At 63.7% G+C, this 15,180-nt stretch overlaps 2 protein-coding genes across 2 annotated transcripts in view; both read right to left on the bottom strand.

The window, feature by feature from the left end:
• BEST2 (bestrophin 2) overlaps nucleotides 1-5,166 on the bottom strand; it is a 5,731-nt gene extending 565 nt beyond the window's left edge. Inside the window, 8 exon segments of the mRNA XM_054518125.1 lie at nucleotides 367-549; nucleotides 1,657-1,731; nucleotides 2,268-2,402; nucleotides 2,404-2,446; nucleotides 3,681-3,864; nucleotides 4,648-4,736; nucleotides 5,016-5,025; nucleotides 5,028-5,166. Coding sequence (XP_054374100.1) covers nucleotides 367-549; nucleotides 1,657-1,731; nucleotides 2,268-2,402; nucleotides 2,404-2,446; nucleotides 3,681-3,864; nucleotides 4,648-4,736; nucleotides 5,016-5,025; nucleotides 5,028-5,166 — 858 coding nt within the window.
• A 2,278-nt stretch (nucleotides 5,167-7,444) lies between these two features.
• Nucleotides 7,445-15,019, bottom strand: GET3 (guided entry of tail-anchored proteins factor 3, ATPase). Its single transcript, XM_036400138.2, has 7 exons — nucleotides 14,838-15,019; nucleotides 14,207-14,354; nucleotides 13,512-13,660; nucleotides 12,536-12,686; nucleotides 11,367-11,474; nucleotides 8,875-9,072; nucleotides 7,445-7,875 (listed from the first exon to the last, which is right to left on the bottom strand). The coding sequence occupies exons 1-7, from the start codon at nucleotides 15,002-15,004 to the stop codon at nucleotides 7,744-7,746; spliced, it is 1,053 nt and encodes a 350-aa protein (XP_036256031.1). The 5' UTR covers nucleotides 15,005-15,019; the 3' UTR covers nucleotides 7,445-7,743.
• Nucleotides 15,020-15,180: the final 161 nt, after the last annotated feature.

Here is a 15,180-nt window from a genome sequence, read left to right as displayed (position 1 = left end):
GCCCCATGTGTATCCCCATGTGTGCCCCAGGTGTGCCCAGGTGTGCCCGGGTGTATCCATGTGTACCCAGCTGAACCCAGGTGTGCCCAGCTGTACCCAGGTGTGCCCGGGTGTGCCCAGGTGTATCCCATGTGTACCCAGCTGTACCCAGGTGTATCCCAGGTGTATCCCGGGTGTACCCAGCTGTACCCATGTGTGCCCAGGTGTGCCCATGTGTGCCCAGGTGTATCCCCAGGTGTATCCCATGTGTACCCAGCTGTACCCAGCTGTACCCATGTGTGCCCATGTGTGCCCAGGTGGGTTGCCCAGGTGTGCCCAGGTGTGCCCCAGGTGTACCCAGCTGTGCCCAGGTGTGCCCGGGTGTACCTTGAGCCAGCCCACGTAGAAGAAGAACTGCAGCAGGGTGAACACGGCACGCACAGGTCCAGCTCGTGCCGCGGGGTAGCCCTGGGCGGGGTCCAGGAACTGCCGCCCCACCAGGCAGGTGAGGAAAAAGGTGTAAAACGGCGATGGTCACCACCTGGGGGGACACAGGGACATTGTCACCACCTGGGGACACACGGGGACATTGTCACCACCTGGGACACACGGGGACATTGTCACCACCTGGGGGACATGGGGACATTGTCACCACCTGGGGACACGGGGACATTGTCACCACCTGGGACACACGGGGACATTGTCACCACCTGGGGGACATGGGGACATTGTCACCACCTGGGGGGACACGGGGACACGGGGACATTGTCACCACCTGGGGGACACGGGGACATTGTCACCACCTGGGGGACACGGGGACATTGTCACCACCTGGGGGGACACACGGGGACATTGTCACCACCTGGGGGACACAGGGACACGGGGACATTGTCACCACCTGGGGACACGGGGACATTGTCACCACCTGGGGGAACGGGGACATTGTCACCACCTGGGGGACACAGGGACACTGTCACCACCTGGGGGACACGGGGACACGGGGACATTGTCACCACCTGGGGACCCACGGGACACGGGGACATTGTCACCACCTGGGGGACACACGGGGACACAGGGACACTGTCACCACCTGGGGGACATGGGGACAAGGGGACACTGTCACCACCTGGGGGGACACAGGGACATTGTCACCACCTGGGGACACGGGGAACATTGTCACCACCTGGGGGACACACGGGACATTGTCACCACCTGGGGGACAGGGGGACATTGTCACCACCTGGGGGACACGGGGACAAGGGACAATTGTCACCACCTGGGGACACGAGGACATTGTCACCACCTGGGGACACACGGGGACATTGTCACCACCTGGGGGGACACGGGGACACGGGGACATTGTCACCACCTGGGGGACACGGGGACACTGTCACCACCTGGGCAGGGGGACAACACCAGGCTGGGGTGAGTGGCGCCCGCTGTCACCCCCGCGTCGCCTCCGTGCATCCGCCCTCACCCCACAGGTGTCCCCAGGTGTCCCCAGGTGTCCCTCAGGTGTCCCTCAGGTGTCCCCAGGTGTCCTCAGCCCTGTCCCAGATGTGCCCTCACTCCCCTCAGGTGCCCTTCACTGTCCCCCAGTCCCTCCCAGTCCCTCCCAATGCCCACCTGTGTGTTTCACCAGTCCCTCCCAGTCCCTCCCAGTGCTCCAGTGCCCACCTGTGTGTACACCAGGGGGACGCTGATCCAGTCGTAGTGGAACAGGAGGCTGCAGTGGGCCCGGAACCGGTTCAGCTCTGGAGGGGGGGGGGTCGGGGGGGTCCTCAGGGGGTCCCGGGGGGTTCAGGGGGTCCTGGGGGTCCCAGGGGGATCTCAGGAGAGGTTTTGGGGTGGTTTTGGGGGGGTCCCAGGGGGGTCCCAGGGGTGGTTTAGGGGATCCCAGGGAGGGTCTGGGGCTCTGAGGGTTTGGGATGGTTTAGGGGGGTTTAGGGGGGGGGGGGTTGAGGGGGGGTTTGGGGGGGTCCCAGGGGTCCCGGGGGTACCTCCATGAGCAGCTTGAGCGCACAGGGGGGTTTAGGGGTTCAGGGGTGGTTTAGGGGTTCGGGGGGGGTTTAGGGGGGGTTTGGGGGGGTCCCAGGGGTCCCAGGTACCTCCATGAGCAGCTTGAGCGCGCAGGGGGGTTTAGGGGTTCAGGGGGTTTAGGGGGGCTCAGAGGGGATTTGGGGGGTCCCGGGGTACCTCCATGAGCAGCTTGAGTGCACAGGGGGGTTTAGAGGGGTTCAGGGGGGTTTAGGGGGGCTCAGAGGGATTTGGGGGGGTCCCGGGGGTACCTCCATGAGCAGCTTGAGCGCGCAGTCGTCCCGATGCGCCCCTCCTGCCGCGCCCCCGCCCGCCAGCGCCCCGAACCACACGCACGGCACCCAGAACTTGTTGTAGGGAGAGCGCAGAGCCTCGAGCCGGCGCCGCTTCCTCGCGCGTCAGGAACCCTGCGGGGACGGTGACGTCATCGCCGGGGTGTGACGTCCACCCCCTGAGCCGTGACGTCACCCCCCCTGAGGTGTGATGTCATCCCTGAGCCGTGACGTCACCCCCTGCGCCGTGACGTCACCCCCCCTGAGTTGTGATGTCATCCCTGAGCTGTGACGTCACCCCCTGGGTGATGACGGCATTCTTGAGTTGTGGACGTCACCCTGCTGAGCGATGATGTCACCCCCTGAGCCGTGACGGTCACCCCGAGCTGTGACATCACCCCCTGAGCTGTGATGTCACCCACTGAGCAATGACGTCATCCCTGAGCCGTGACATCACATCTGAGCCGTGACATCACACCTGAGCAATGACGTCACTCCTGAGCAATGACATCACCACTGAGCAATGATGTCACTCCTGAGCCATGACGTCATCCCTGAGCCGTGACGTCACACCTGAGCCGTGACGTCACACCTGAGCAATGACAACACCACTGAGCAATGACGTCACACCTGAGCAATGACGTCACTCTTGAGTTGTGACATCACCCACTGAATGATGACGTCACACCCCCCCCCCGAGCTGTGACATCACCCCGCACTGCCCTGACACCCTGGTGACATCACTGGTCACTCATTGGGCCCACCCACGTGGTCGGTGGTCACTCGGTGGTCACTCAATGGTCACTCACATCACTCAGTGGTCGCTCCTGGTCACTCCCTGGTCACTCAGTGGTCACTCACAGTCACTCAATGGTCACTCAGTGTCACTCACAATCACTCCCTGGTCACTCACAATCACTTAGTGGTCACTCAGTGGTCACTCACATCACTCAGTGGTCACTCCCTGGTCACTCAGTGGTCACTCTCCAGGCAGTCCCTGTGCCCATGGTCGCTCCCTGGTCACTCCCTGGTCACTCACAATCACTTAATGGTCACTCAATGGTCACTCAGTGGTCACTCACAATCACTCAATGGTCACTCAGTGGTCACTCACAATCACTCCCTGGTCACTCACAATCACTCAATGGTCACTCAATGGTCACTCAGTGGTCACTCAGCGGTCACTCACAATCACTCAGCGGTCACTCAATGGTCACTCAGTGGTCACTCAGCGGTCACTCACAATCACTCAGTGGTCACTCAGTGGTCACTCAGCGGTCACTCAATGGTCACTCTGAGTCAGTCATGGTCACTCACAGCGGTACTCACCGGTCACTCACACGGTCACCCACGTCACTCGCGGTCACTCAGGCCTTACCAGTTGGTCAGTGTGTGGGGAATCTCTTGTACACGGGCGTGCTGACCGCCCTGAGCACCAGCAGCGCCGCCAGGCTCCCGTAGCGCAGCAGCGTCCGGCGCAGGAGCCGCCCCCGCGCGTCCGAGCCCCTCACGCTGCTGCCCACGGCCACCATGAGCCCCGTCCGGGGCCGGCACCGTCCGAACTGCCCCCACAGCCCTCCAGCGCCAGCACCAGCGCCACGTAAAAACCTGCGGGGAATGGGGAAATGGGGGAATGGGGGTAACGGGGGGGAATGGGGGGAATGGGTGAGTGGGGGGAATGGGGGGAATGGGGGAATGGGGAAATGGGGGAATGGGGGGAATGGGGGAATGGGGGGAATGGGGGGAATGGGGGAATGGGGGAATGGGGGAATGGGGGAATGGGGGGATGGGGAATGGGGGGAATGGGGGAATGGGGGAATGGGGGGGAATGGGGGAATGGGGGAATGGGGGGAATGGGGGGAATGGGGGGAATGGGGTAACGGGGGGACTGGGGGGAATGGGGGAAATTGGGGGGAATGGGGGAATGTGGGGAATGGGGGCACTGGGGGAAAGGGGGGAATGGGGGAATGGGGGGAATGGGGGGAATGGGGGAATGGGGGGGGTGGGGGGAATGGGGGAATGGGGAAACTGGGGGGAATGGGGGAAACGGGGGGCACTGGGGGAATGGGGGCACTGGGGGAATGGGGGAAATGGGGGCACTTGGGGGGAATGGGAGAGAAAGGGGAGGGGTACTGGGACAACTGGGAGGTACGGGAAGACAGGGAGCACCGAGAGGGGCACTGGTAGGGGAATTGGGGGCACTGGGAGAACTGGGAGCATTGGGAGGGACACTGGGGGGAATGGGGAAGTTGTGGGGATCCCGAGGGTGGTCCTGGGGATGGTCCTGGGGGTTCCGGGGGGGGTCCCCGGGGGGGGTCCCGGGGGTGGTCCCGGCTCGGTCCCGGCTCTCACCGAGCACGAAAGGACACGGGGATCAGCTCGGCCGATTTGTCGCAGTACAGCACCAGCTTCTCAAAGAGGCGCCGCTGCTCCTCGGACAGCAGGAACCTGGCGGGACGCCGGCCGTGTCACCGCCCTGTCCCTGTCCTGTCCCTGTCCGTCTGTCCCCATCACCGGCCCCTACACGTCCCCGTGTCCCCCGCCGTGTCCCTGTGCCCCTCCGTGTCCCGGTGTCCCGTGTCCCACCGTGAACCCGTGTCCCTGCTCCCCGCCATTGTCTCCCATGTCTCGGTGTCCCCGTGTCCCCCGTGCCCATTGTCCCCCCGGTGTCCCCATGTCCCGGTGTCCCCCCTTGTCCCAATGTCCCGGTGTCCCCCCCGGTGTCACCGGTAGGCAGGCTGAGCCCCAGGTAGGCGGTGAGGAAGAGGAGCAGCTCCCCGTAGAGCAGTTTGTAGATGCTCCCGCGCCACAGCAGCAGCAGCCGCGAGAAGCCCCCGAAGCGCGCGGTGGCCACGCGGGACGTGTAGGTGACGGTCATGGGGACAGACGGACAGACGGGACACCTGAGGGACGCCTGAGGGACACTGAGGGACACAGGCATGTGTAGGTGACAGTCATGGGGACAGACGGACAGACGGACACCTGAGGGACGCCTGAGGGACACCTGAGGGACACAGGCACGTGAAGGTGACGGTCTCATGGGGGCGGACGGACGGACAGACGGACACCTGAGGGACGCCTGAGGGGACACCTGAGGGACACAGGCACGTGTAGGTGACGGTCATGGGGACGGACGGATGGACACAGGGACACCTGAGGGACACCTGAGGGACACCTGAGGGACACCGGGACGCGTAGGTGACGGTCATGGGGACAGACGGACAGTGGGACACCTGTGGGACAAAGCGGGACACCGGGGGACACCAGGGACCACCCACCAGCCCTCCCTTTGTGTCCCCCCTCACCTGCGGCCACCGCCGGTCCGAGCTCCGTGGTCACCGGGGCTCCGAGCTCTGCGGTCACTCCTGGCCTGAGCTCTGCGGTCACCGCCCCGGTCCCGGTTCCGTGGTCACCGCCCCTGCTCCGAGCTCCGTGACCAACCCCGGTCCGGTTCCTGTGGTCACCCCTGGTCCCGGTTCCTGTGGTCACTCCCGGTCTGTGTGACCCTGCCCCGGTCCGGTTCCTGTGGTCACTCCTGGTCCCGGTTCCGTGGTCACTCCGGTCTGTGTGACCCTGCCCCGGTCCGGTTTCCTGTGGTCACTCCCGGTCCGTGTGACTGCCCCCGGTCCGGGTTCTGTGACCACCGGGGCTCCGAGCTCTGCGGTCACTCCCGGTCCTGCTTCGGTGCTCACCGGGGCTCGGGGGGGGGCTCTGTGACCAATCCGGCTCCGGGTCCCGTGGTCACCCCCGGTCCCGGTTTCTGTGGTCACCCCCGGTCCGAGCTCTGCGGTCACCGCCCCGGTCCCGGTCCCGGTCCCGGTGCCTCCGCCCCGCTCCAGCCCTTAAATGGCGGCGGGGCCGGGCCAGCCCGCGGGGGGCGACCCCCGAGGGGGACATTGGGGGGGTGGGGACACACGGGGACAGAGCGGGGGGGGGGGGTCCCGCTCCGGCCCCCCGGGAGCGGCCGCGCCGGTCGGGCCGGTCCCGAACGGCCCCCGAGGCTATGGGGGGGTTAATTTGGGGACGGGGGCAGGGCGGGTTTTAAGGGTCCGGGGGGGTTCATTTGGGCTCGGAGGGGTTAATTTGGGCTCGGGGGGGTTAATTTGGGCCCCCCCGCGGCTCTGGCTCGGTCCCGGTGGCCTCGGGCCAGCACCGGGGACAGATCCCAGCGGGGAGGGGAGGGGGGCAAAGGGACAGGACATGGGGGGGGGGGGCGGCCATGGAGACCCCCCCAAAATATCCCCGCACCCCCTTTGAGCCCCCCCCCCCCGGGATCCCGAACCCCTCCGGGACCCCCAAATCCCCCCCGGGACCCCCAAATCCTCCCCGGGACCCCCCCCCTTAATCCGCCGTTAATGAGGCGCCCCCGGGGCCGCGGGCTCGGGGCCAGCGGCGCTGACGTCACCGCCCCAAAATCCGTCCGGACCCCCCCCCCCCCCAAATTCACCCCAGGACCCCCCCAAGTTCATCCGGACCCCCCCCCAAATTCATTTGGACCCCCCCAAAATCTGTCCAGAGCCCCCCGAATCCAGCCGGACCCCTCCCAAAATCCATCTGGAGCTCCCCCAAAATCCACCTGGAACTCCCAAATTCACCCCAGGACCCCCCCCAAAATCCGTCCAGATCCCCCCAAATCCATCAGGATCCCCCCAAAATCCATCCGGACCCCCCCAAATTCATCTGGACCCCCTTAAAATCAATCCGGACCCCCCCAAATTCATCTGGACCCCCTTAAAATCAATCCGGACCCCCCCAAATTCATCGGGAACCCCCAAATTCATCCGGACCTCCCAAAATCCAAGTGGACCCTCCCAAATTTCTCCAGACCCCCCCCCCAAATCCATCAGGACCCCCCCCCAAATTCATCCGGACCCCCCCAAATTCATCATGACCCCTTCCCAAAATCCATCTGGACCCCCTCAAAATTCATCCGGACCCGCCCAAATCCATCTGGACCCCCCCCCCAAATTCATCGGGAACCCCCAAATTCATCCGGACCCCCCCAAAATCCATGTGGACCCTCCCAAATTTATCCAGACCCCCCCCAAAATCCATCCGGACCCCCCCCCAAATTCATCCGGACCCCCCCAAAATCCATCCGGACCCCCCCCAAAATCCATCCGGACCCCCCCAAATCCATCAGGACCCCCCCCAACTCATTTTGCTTCTCAAATTTATTATTTACACGCCCCCCCCTCTCCGGGAGGGGGTCCCACATCCGCCCCCTCCCCCTCCCCAAATTTCGGGGGGGGGGGGGAGGGGAGGGGGTGCACACAGCCCCGGAGGGGGGGGGGGGAGGGGACAGGGCAGAACCGCCCCCCCCCTCCCCAAAATTGGGGGTGGGGGGGGCATAAATAGGGGCTGTGCCCCCCCCCCACCCCCTCACCCCGGGAATGAGGGGGGGGTTTGGGGTCCGGGGCGGGGTTTGGGGTGGTTTTTGGGGGTCCCGGGGGGGTTATTTGGGGCTGGGGGGTTGGTAGGGGTCCAGCAGGAGGGAGCTGAAGGTGTTGACCTTGTCCCCCCCCCGCACCTCGTGGGGCAGCAGCGGCAGCTTCACGATGTGGAAATCCTCGTACAGGTCCTCCATCTGCGGGGGGGGGGGGGGGCGCGATGGGACCCCCAAAATCCCACCCTGAGACCCCCCCCCCGTTCGAAATTCCCCGCCCCCCGTCCCGGTCCTGGCTCCTCCCTTAATGTGGGCGGGGCAAACCCATTAAAAACCCCCAAAAAACTTAATAAAAACCCAGTGCAAATGCAATAAAAACCCCCAAAACCCCCAAAATCCCACCCTGAGACCCCCCCCAGTCTGAAATTCCCCGCCCCCCGTCCCGGTCCTGGCTCCTCCCTTAATGTGGGCGGGGCCAAACCAATGAAAATTCAATAAAACCCCAAAAAAACCCCAAAATCCCACCCTGGGACCCCCCCCCCCAGTCTGAAATTCCCCGCCCCCCATCCCGGTCCTGGCTCCTCCCTTAATGTGGGCGGGGCAAACCCATTAAAAACCCAAAAAAACTTAATAAAACCCCAATAAAAACCCAGTGTAAACGCAATTAAAAACCCCAAAATCCCACCCTGGGACCCCCCCCAGTCCGAAATTCCCCGCCCCCCATCCTGGTCCTGGCTCCTCCTTCAATCTGGGCGGGGCCAAACCAATAAAAACCAACAAGAAACCCCCAAAACCCCAATAAAAACCCAAAGAAACCCCTCCCAAAACCCCAATAAAAACACAATAAAAACCCCTCCAAAAAAAATCTCCAGTAAAATCCCAATAAAAACCCCAAAAACCCCAAAATCCACCCTGGGTCCCCTCCCCAGCTACTCGCCCTAAACCCCTTTTTAACCCCATAAATCCCTTTTTAACCCCATAAATCCCTTTTTAACCCCATAAACCCCTTTTTAACACCATAAATCCCTTTTTAACCCCATAAACCCCTTTTTAACCCCATAAATCCCTTTTTAACCCCTTTTTAGCCCCCCAGGTGTGTTTTACCTGGCCCAGGTACTCGCCCTAAACCCCTTTTTAACCCCTCAAACCCCTTTTTAACCCCTTTCCATCCCTTTCTAGCCCCCCCCAGGCGCGTTTTACCTGGTCCAGGTACTTGGCCTGGATCTTGTGGCGCGCCTCGCACATGCGGCAGGGCCGCAGCGGGTCGGGGAACACGAGCTGGTTCACCACGATGTTGTGGGTGTCGATGCGGCACTTGGCCAGCTCCTGGATCAGCCGCTCCGTCTCGTAGAGCGACAGGAACTCGGCGATGCACACGCAGATGAACGTGGTCTGCTCCTGGGGGACAGTGGGGGACATTGGGGACATTGGGGACATTGGGGACATTGGGGACAGCAGGGATAGCAGTGACACAGGGACAGAGCGACAGGAACTCGGCGATGCACACGCAGATGAACGTGGTCTGCTCCTGGGGGACAGTGGGGGACATTGGGGACATTGGGGACAGTGGGGACACCATTGGGGACAGCATTGGGGTCATTGGGGACAGCAGGGACAGCAGGGATAGCATTGATATAAGGACACAGGAACAGGAACTCGGCGATGCACACACAGATGAACGTGGTCTGCTCCTGGGGGACAGTGGGGGACATTGGGGACATTGGGGACATTGGGGACAGCATTGGGGACAGCACTGGGGACATTGGGGACATCATTGGGGACATTGGGGTCATTGGGGACAGCAGGGACAGGAACTCGGCGATGCACACGCAGATGAACGTGGTCTGCTCCTGGGGGACAGTGGGGACACCATTGGGGACATTGGGGACACCATTGGGGACATTGGGGTCATTGGGAACAGCAGGGATAGCACTGACATAAGGACACAGCAACGGGAACTCGGCGATGCACACGCAGATGAACGTGGTCTGCTCCTGGGGGACAGTGGGGACATTGGGGACATTGGGGACAGGATTGGGGTCATTGGGGACATCATTGGGGACATTGGGGACATCACTGGGGACATTGAGGACATTGGGGACATCACTGGGGACATTGGGGACAGCAGTGACACAGGGACACAGGGACAGGAACTCAGCGATGCACACGCAGATGAACGTGGTCTGCTCCTGGGGGACAGTGGGGGACAGTGGGGACACCATTGGGGACAGCATTGGGGTCATTGGAGACATCCTTGGGGACATTGGGGACATCACTGGGGACATTGGGGACATCATTGGGGACAGCAGGGATAGCATTGGGGACAGTGGGGACAGCATTGGGGACATTGGGGACAGCAGGGATAGCATTGGGGACAGTGGGGACAGCATTGGGGACATTGGGGACAGCATTGGGGACATTGGGGACATTGGGGACAGCAGGGATAGCATTGGGGACAGTGGGGACAGCACTGGGGACATTGGGGACAGCATTGGGGTCATTGGGGACAGCAGGGATAGCATTGGGGACAGTGGGGACACCATTGGGGACATTGGGACATCACTGGGGACATTGGGGACAATGGGGACACCATTGGGGACATTGGGGACAATGGGGACAGCAGGGACAGCAGTGCCACAGGGACAGGACCTCGGGTGACAGTGCAGGCAGCAGGACACAGGGACGCCAGGGCAAGACACACGGACAGGGCTGGAGGGGGTCCCTGTGCCCACCCTGCCCTCAGGGACGCTCCTGCCTTATCTCGAGCCTTATCTCGAGCCTTATCTCGAGCCTTATCTCGCTCTGTTTATGCCCTCACAAGGACAATCCGTGGTGTCCCCATCTTTATCGCTGCCCTGAGGGCTCCCTGTCCCTGTCCCCATGTCTGTCCCTGTCCCTGCCTGTCCCCCTGGGCTCCGTTCCCCTCAGGAATGTGCCCGGACTGGCTCAGCCCCGTCCCTGTCCCCGTGGTGTCCCCATCCCGCCCGTTTCCCCCATTCCAGCCCCTTCCGTTCCCCTCCAGGTCCTCCCAGCTCCACCAGTCCTCCCAGTGCCCCCCAATCTGTCCCAGTCCCTCCCAGTCCCCCCAATCCCCCCATTCCCTCCCATTCCTCACTCTCCCAGTCCTCCCAGTCTCTCCCAGTTCCCCCATTCCCTCCCAGTCCCCCCCAGCCTCTCCCAGTGCTCCAGTCCCCCCATTCCCCCCAGTCCCCCCAATCCCCCAGTCCCTCCCAGTTCTCCCCAGCCTCTCCCAGTGCTCCCAGTGCCCCCATTCCTCCCAGTCCCTCCCAATCCCCCCAGTGCCCCCCAGTCCCCCAGTGCTCCCAGTCCCCCCAATCCCCCAGTTCCCCCAGCCTCTCCCAGTCCCTCCCATTCCTCAGTCTCTCATTCCCCTCATTTCCCCCAGTCCCTCCCAGTCCTCCCATTCCCTCCCAGTGCCCCCCATTCCTTCCAGTTCCTCCAGTCCCTCCCATTCCCCCCATTCCCCCCATTTCCCCCAATCCCCCCAGTCCCTTCCAGTGCCCCCAGTCCCCCCAATCTCCCAGTTCCCCTATTCCCCCCAGTCCCTCCCAGTCCCCCCAGTCCCTCCCAATCCCCCCAGTCCTCCCAATCCCCCCAGTCCCTCCCAGTCCTCCCAGTCCCCCCAGTCCCTCCCAGTCCCCCCCAGTCCGTCCCAGTGCCCCCGGTCTCACCGGGTCCTTGAACTGCTCGCTGACCGAGCGGATCACGGGCAGCGTCTCCTCCAGCTTGGACGCCAGCTGGTCGGCGTTCATGTCCCCCAGCCCCAGCATGTTACACATCTGGGAGTGAGGGGGGGACGGGGCTGTGAGACCCCCCCAGCCCCAAATCCCAGCCCTGGAACACCCCCAGCCCCAAATCCCAGCCCTGAAACACCCCCAGCCCCAAATCCCAGCCCTGGAACACCCCCAGGCCCAAATCCCAGCCCAGAAACACCCCCAGCCCCAAATCCCACCCCTGGAACACCCCAGCCCCAAATCCCAGCCCTGGAACACCCCCAGCCCCAAATCCCAGCCCTGAAACACCCCCAGCCCCAAATCCCACCCCTGAAACACCCCCAGCCCCAAATCCCAGCCCTGGAACACCCCCAGTCCCAAATCCCACCCCACAAACAACCCCAGCCCCAAATCCCAGCCCTGGAACACCCCCAGCCCCAAATCCCACCCCTGAAACACCCCCAGCCCCAAATCCCAGCCCAGAAACACCCCCAGCCCCAAATCCCAGCCCTGGAACACCCCCAGCCCCAAATCCCACCCCACAAACACCCCCAGCCCCAAATCCCAGCCCTGGAACACCCCCAGCCCCAAATCCCAGCCCTGGAACACCCCCAGCCCCAAATCCCAGCCCTGAAACACCCCCAGCCCCAGCATGTTACACATCTATGGAGGGGGGGACAGGGCTGTGAGACCCCCCGGGACACCCCCTGGGAGCCCCCAGCCCCAAATCCCATCCAGTGACCCCCCCCAGCCCTAAATCCCTCCCCAGGACCCCCCTGGGACCCCTCCCCACCTGGGAGATGAAGAGGCTGATGTGGTTTTTGATCTGCATGAGCCTCCCCAGCCCCAAATCCCCTCCTGTGATCTCCCCCAGCCCCAAATCCCCCCAGGACGCCCCCAGGGACCACCCCCAGCCCCAAATCCCCCTTGGGACCCCCCTGGGACCACCCCCAGCCCCAAATCCCCCCCTGGGACCCCTCCCCACCTGGGAGATGAAGGGGCTGATGTGGTTTTTGATCTGCATGGGCCTCCCCAGCCCCAAATCCCCTCCTGTGATCTCCCCCAGCCCCAAATGCCCCCAGGACGCCCCCAGGACCCCAAATCCCCCCCCCGGGACCCCTCCCCACCTGTGAGATGAAGGGGCTGATCTGGTTCTTGATCTGCATGAGCCTCCCCAGCCCTCTCTCCACGATGGTGGGGAAGTTGAGCAGGCGCAGCGTGTGCCCGGTGGGCGCCGTGTCGAACACGACCACGGAGAAATTCATCCCCTTCACCAGCCTGGGGGGGCAGGGGGCGTCAGCAGGGGTGTGCAGACCCCTCCCCATTGCCAGGTGAGAGCTGCCTGGCCACTGAGACCCCTCCTGAGACCCCCAAATCCCACCTCACACCCCAGGTACTCGGCCTAGACCCCACCTTAGGGCTCGACCTGCTCACTGAGACCCCTCCTGAGACCCCCAAATCCCCTCCCCACACCCCAGGTACTCGGCCTAAACCCCACCTTAGGGCTTTACCTGCTCACTGAGACCCCTCCTGAGACCCCCAAATCCCACCCCACAGCCCCAGATGCGCTCACCTGATCCAGATATTTGGCCTAAATCTCTTTTGAACCCCCCAAATCCCACCCCACATCCCAGGTGAGCATCACCTGCTCACTCAAACCCCTTTTTAACCCCACCCCACACCCCCAGGTGAGCATTACCTGCTCACTCAAACCCATCCTAAGCCCCCCAAATCCCACCCCACAGCCCCAGAGGCACTCACCTGGTCCAGATATTTGACCTAAATCCCTTTTGAACCCCCCAAATCCCACCCCACACCCCCAGGTGAGCATTACCTGCTCACTCAAACCCCTTTTTAACCCCCCAAATCCCACCCCACAGCCCCAGATGCACTCACCTGGTCCAGATATTTGGCCTAAATCTCTTTTGAACCCCCCAAATCCCACCCCACAGCCCCAGGTGAGCATCACCTGCTCACTCAAACCCATCCTAAGCCCCCCAAATCCCACCCCAGCCCCCCCAGGTGAGCCCCCAGCCCCACCTCACGACCTGGGCGTAGCTCATGGCCCCAGGTGAGCCCCCCCAGGTGAGCCCCCAGCCCCACCTCATGACCTCGGCATAGCTCATGGCCTCGTCGATGCCGGGGAAGGCGCTCATGGCCTCCTGCATCATCTTCTTGCCCATGCTGAGCACGTTGTCCTCCTCAAAGAACTCGTCAGGGAGCTCGGCCACGCCCAGGCTGGGGTCGATCTCCTGGGAGGGGGGGACATTGGGGACATTGGGGACATTGGGGACACACCGGGGACATTGGGGACACACAGGGGACATTGGGGGGATTGGGGACATTGGGGATGTTGGGGGCATTGGGGGACAATGGGGAGGGGGCTTCAACTGGAGACCCCTCTAGACCCCCCAAGATCCCTCTGGGACCCCTCTAGACCCCTCGAAGCCTCCTCAGGACCCCTCCAGACCCTCCCCCCAAACCTCTCTGGGACCTTCCAGGTCTGCTGGAACCCCCCTGGGACCCCTCCAGGCCCCCCTGGGACCTCTCCAGACCCTCCAGGAGCCCCCTGGGACCTCTCCAGGACCCTCTAGGACACCCCTGGGACCTTCCAGACCCCCAGGACCCTCCAGAACCCCCCTGGGACCCCTCCAGACCTCCCCAGAACCCCCCTGAGACCCCTCTAGACCACCCAAGACTCCTCAGGGACCCCTCTGGATCCTCCAGGAGCCCCCCAGGCCCCCTCCAGACCTTCCAAGACCCCCATGGGACCCTTCCAGACCCCTCCCCAAACCCACCATGGCGAAGAGGTTGTCGTAGCCGGTGACCTTGGTGGGCACTTTGGAGAATTTCTGGTCGAAGGCGTCCGAGATGTTGTGGGCGGGGTCGGTGGAGATGATGAGCACGCTCTCCCTGACCCGGGACAGCTGCACGGCCAGGCTGCAGCTGGGGGAGGGGGGAAATGGGGGGGTCTGGGGGGGTCCCGCATCCGGATCGGCCCCCCCAGGGTCAGATCCCCCCAAAACTGCCACGAAAATGGGGGCAGGGGGTGGGTTTGGGACCTCTCTCAGGTGTGTGGGACCCCCCTGGGGGGGGACAGGTGTGTCCCCCCACCCTGATCCCGTTGATCCCGTCCCGTTCCTCCCATCCCATCCCAATCCCGTGATCCCATCCCGACCCCGTTATCCCATTCCAATCCCGTGATCCCACCCCGATCCGGTGATCCCACCCCGGTCCCGGTATCCCACCCCGATCCGGTGATGCCGTCCCGACCCTTCCGCCCCGTCCCGATCACGTTATCCCATCCCGACCCCACTATCCCACGGAATTATCCCATTCCAATCCCGTTATCCAACCCCGATACCCCGCCCACCCCGTCCCGGTACCCGGTGCCGCTCCCGGTACCCGGTACCTTCCCCGGTGCCTCACCTGCACGTGGTCTTGCCCACGCCGCCCTTGCCGCCCACGAAGATCCACTTGAGGCTGCGCTGCTCGATGATGTTCGCCAGCGTCGGCTCCAGCGGCTCCACGTCGGGCGCGTCCTCGAACTCCTCGGGGCCCTCGGCCGCCCACCCGCCCGCCGCCGCTGCCGCCATCTTCCCCGCGCCGCCGTCCGCCGCGCCCTGATTGGCCGCCGCGCCGCCGCGCCCTCCCTTCTTTCGTTTCCTATTGGTCCAATCGCCTGTCAATCCTTGCTGGAGGCGGGGCGTAGCGCCGGGAGCCCCGCGCGTTGCCGGGCAACGCCGCCCCGCCGGCGGCGAGCTCTGACGTC

The sequence above is a fragment of the Molothrus ater genome, chromosome 36, assembly GCF_012460135.2.
Source record: "Molothrus ater isolate BHLD 08-10-18 breed brown headed cowbird chromosome 36, BPBGC_Mater_1.1, whole genome shotgun sequence".
NCBI lineage: Eukaryota > Metazoa > Chordata > Aves > Passeriformes > Icteridae > Molothrus > Molothrus ater.
This window is presented reverse-complemented; position numbering and strand designations above follow the sequence as displayed.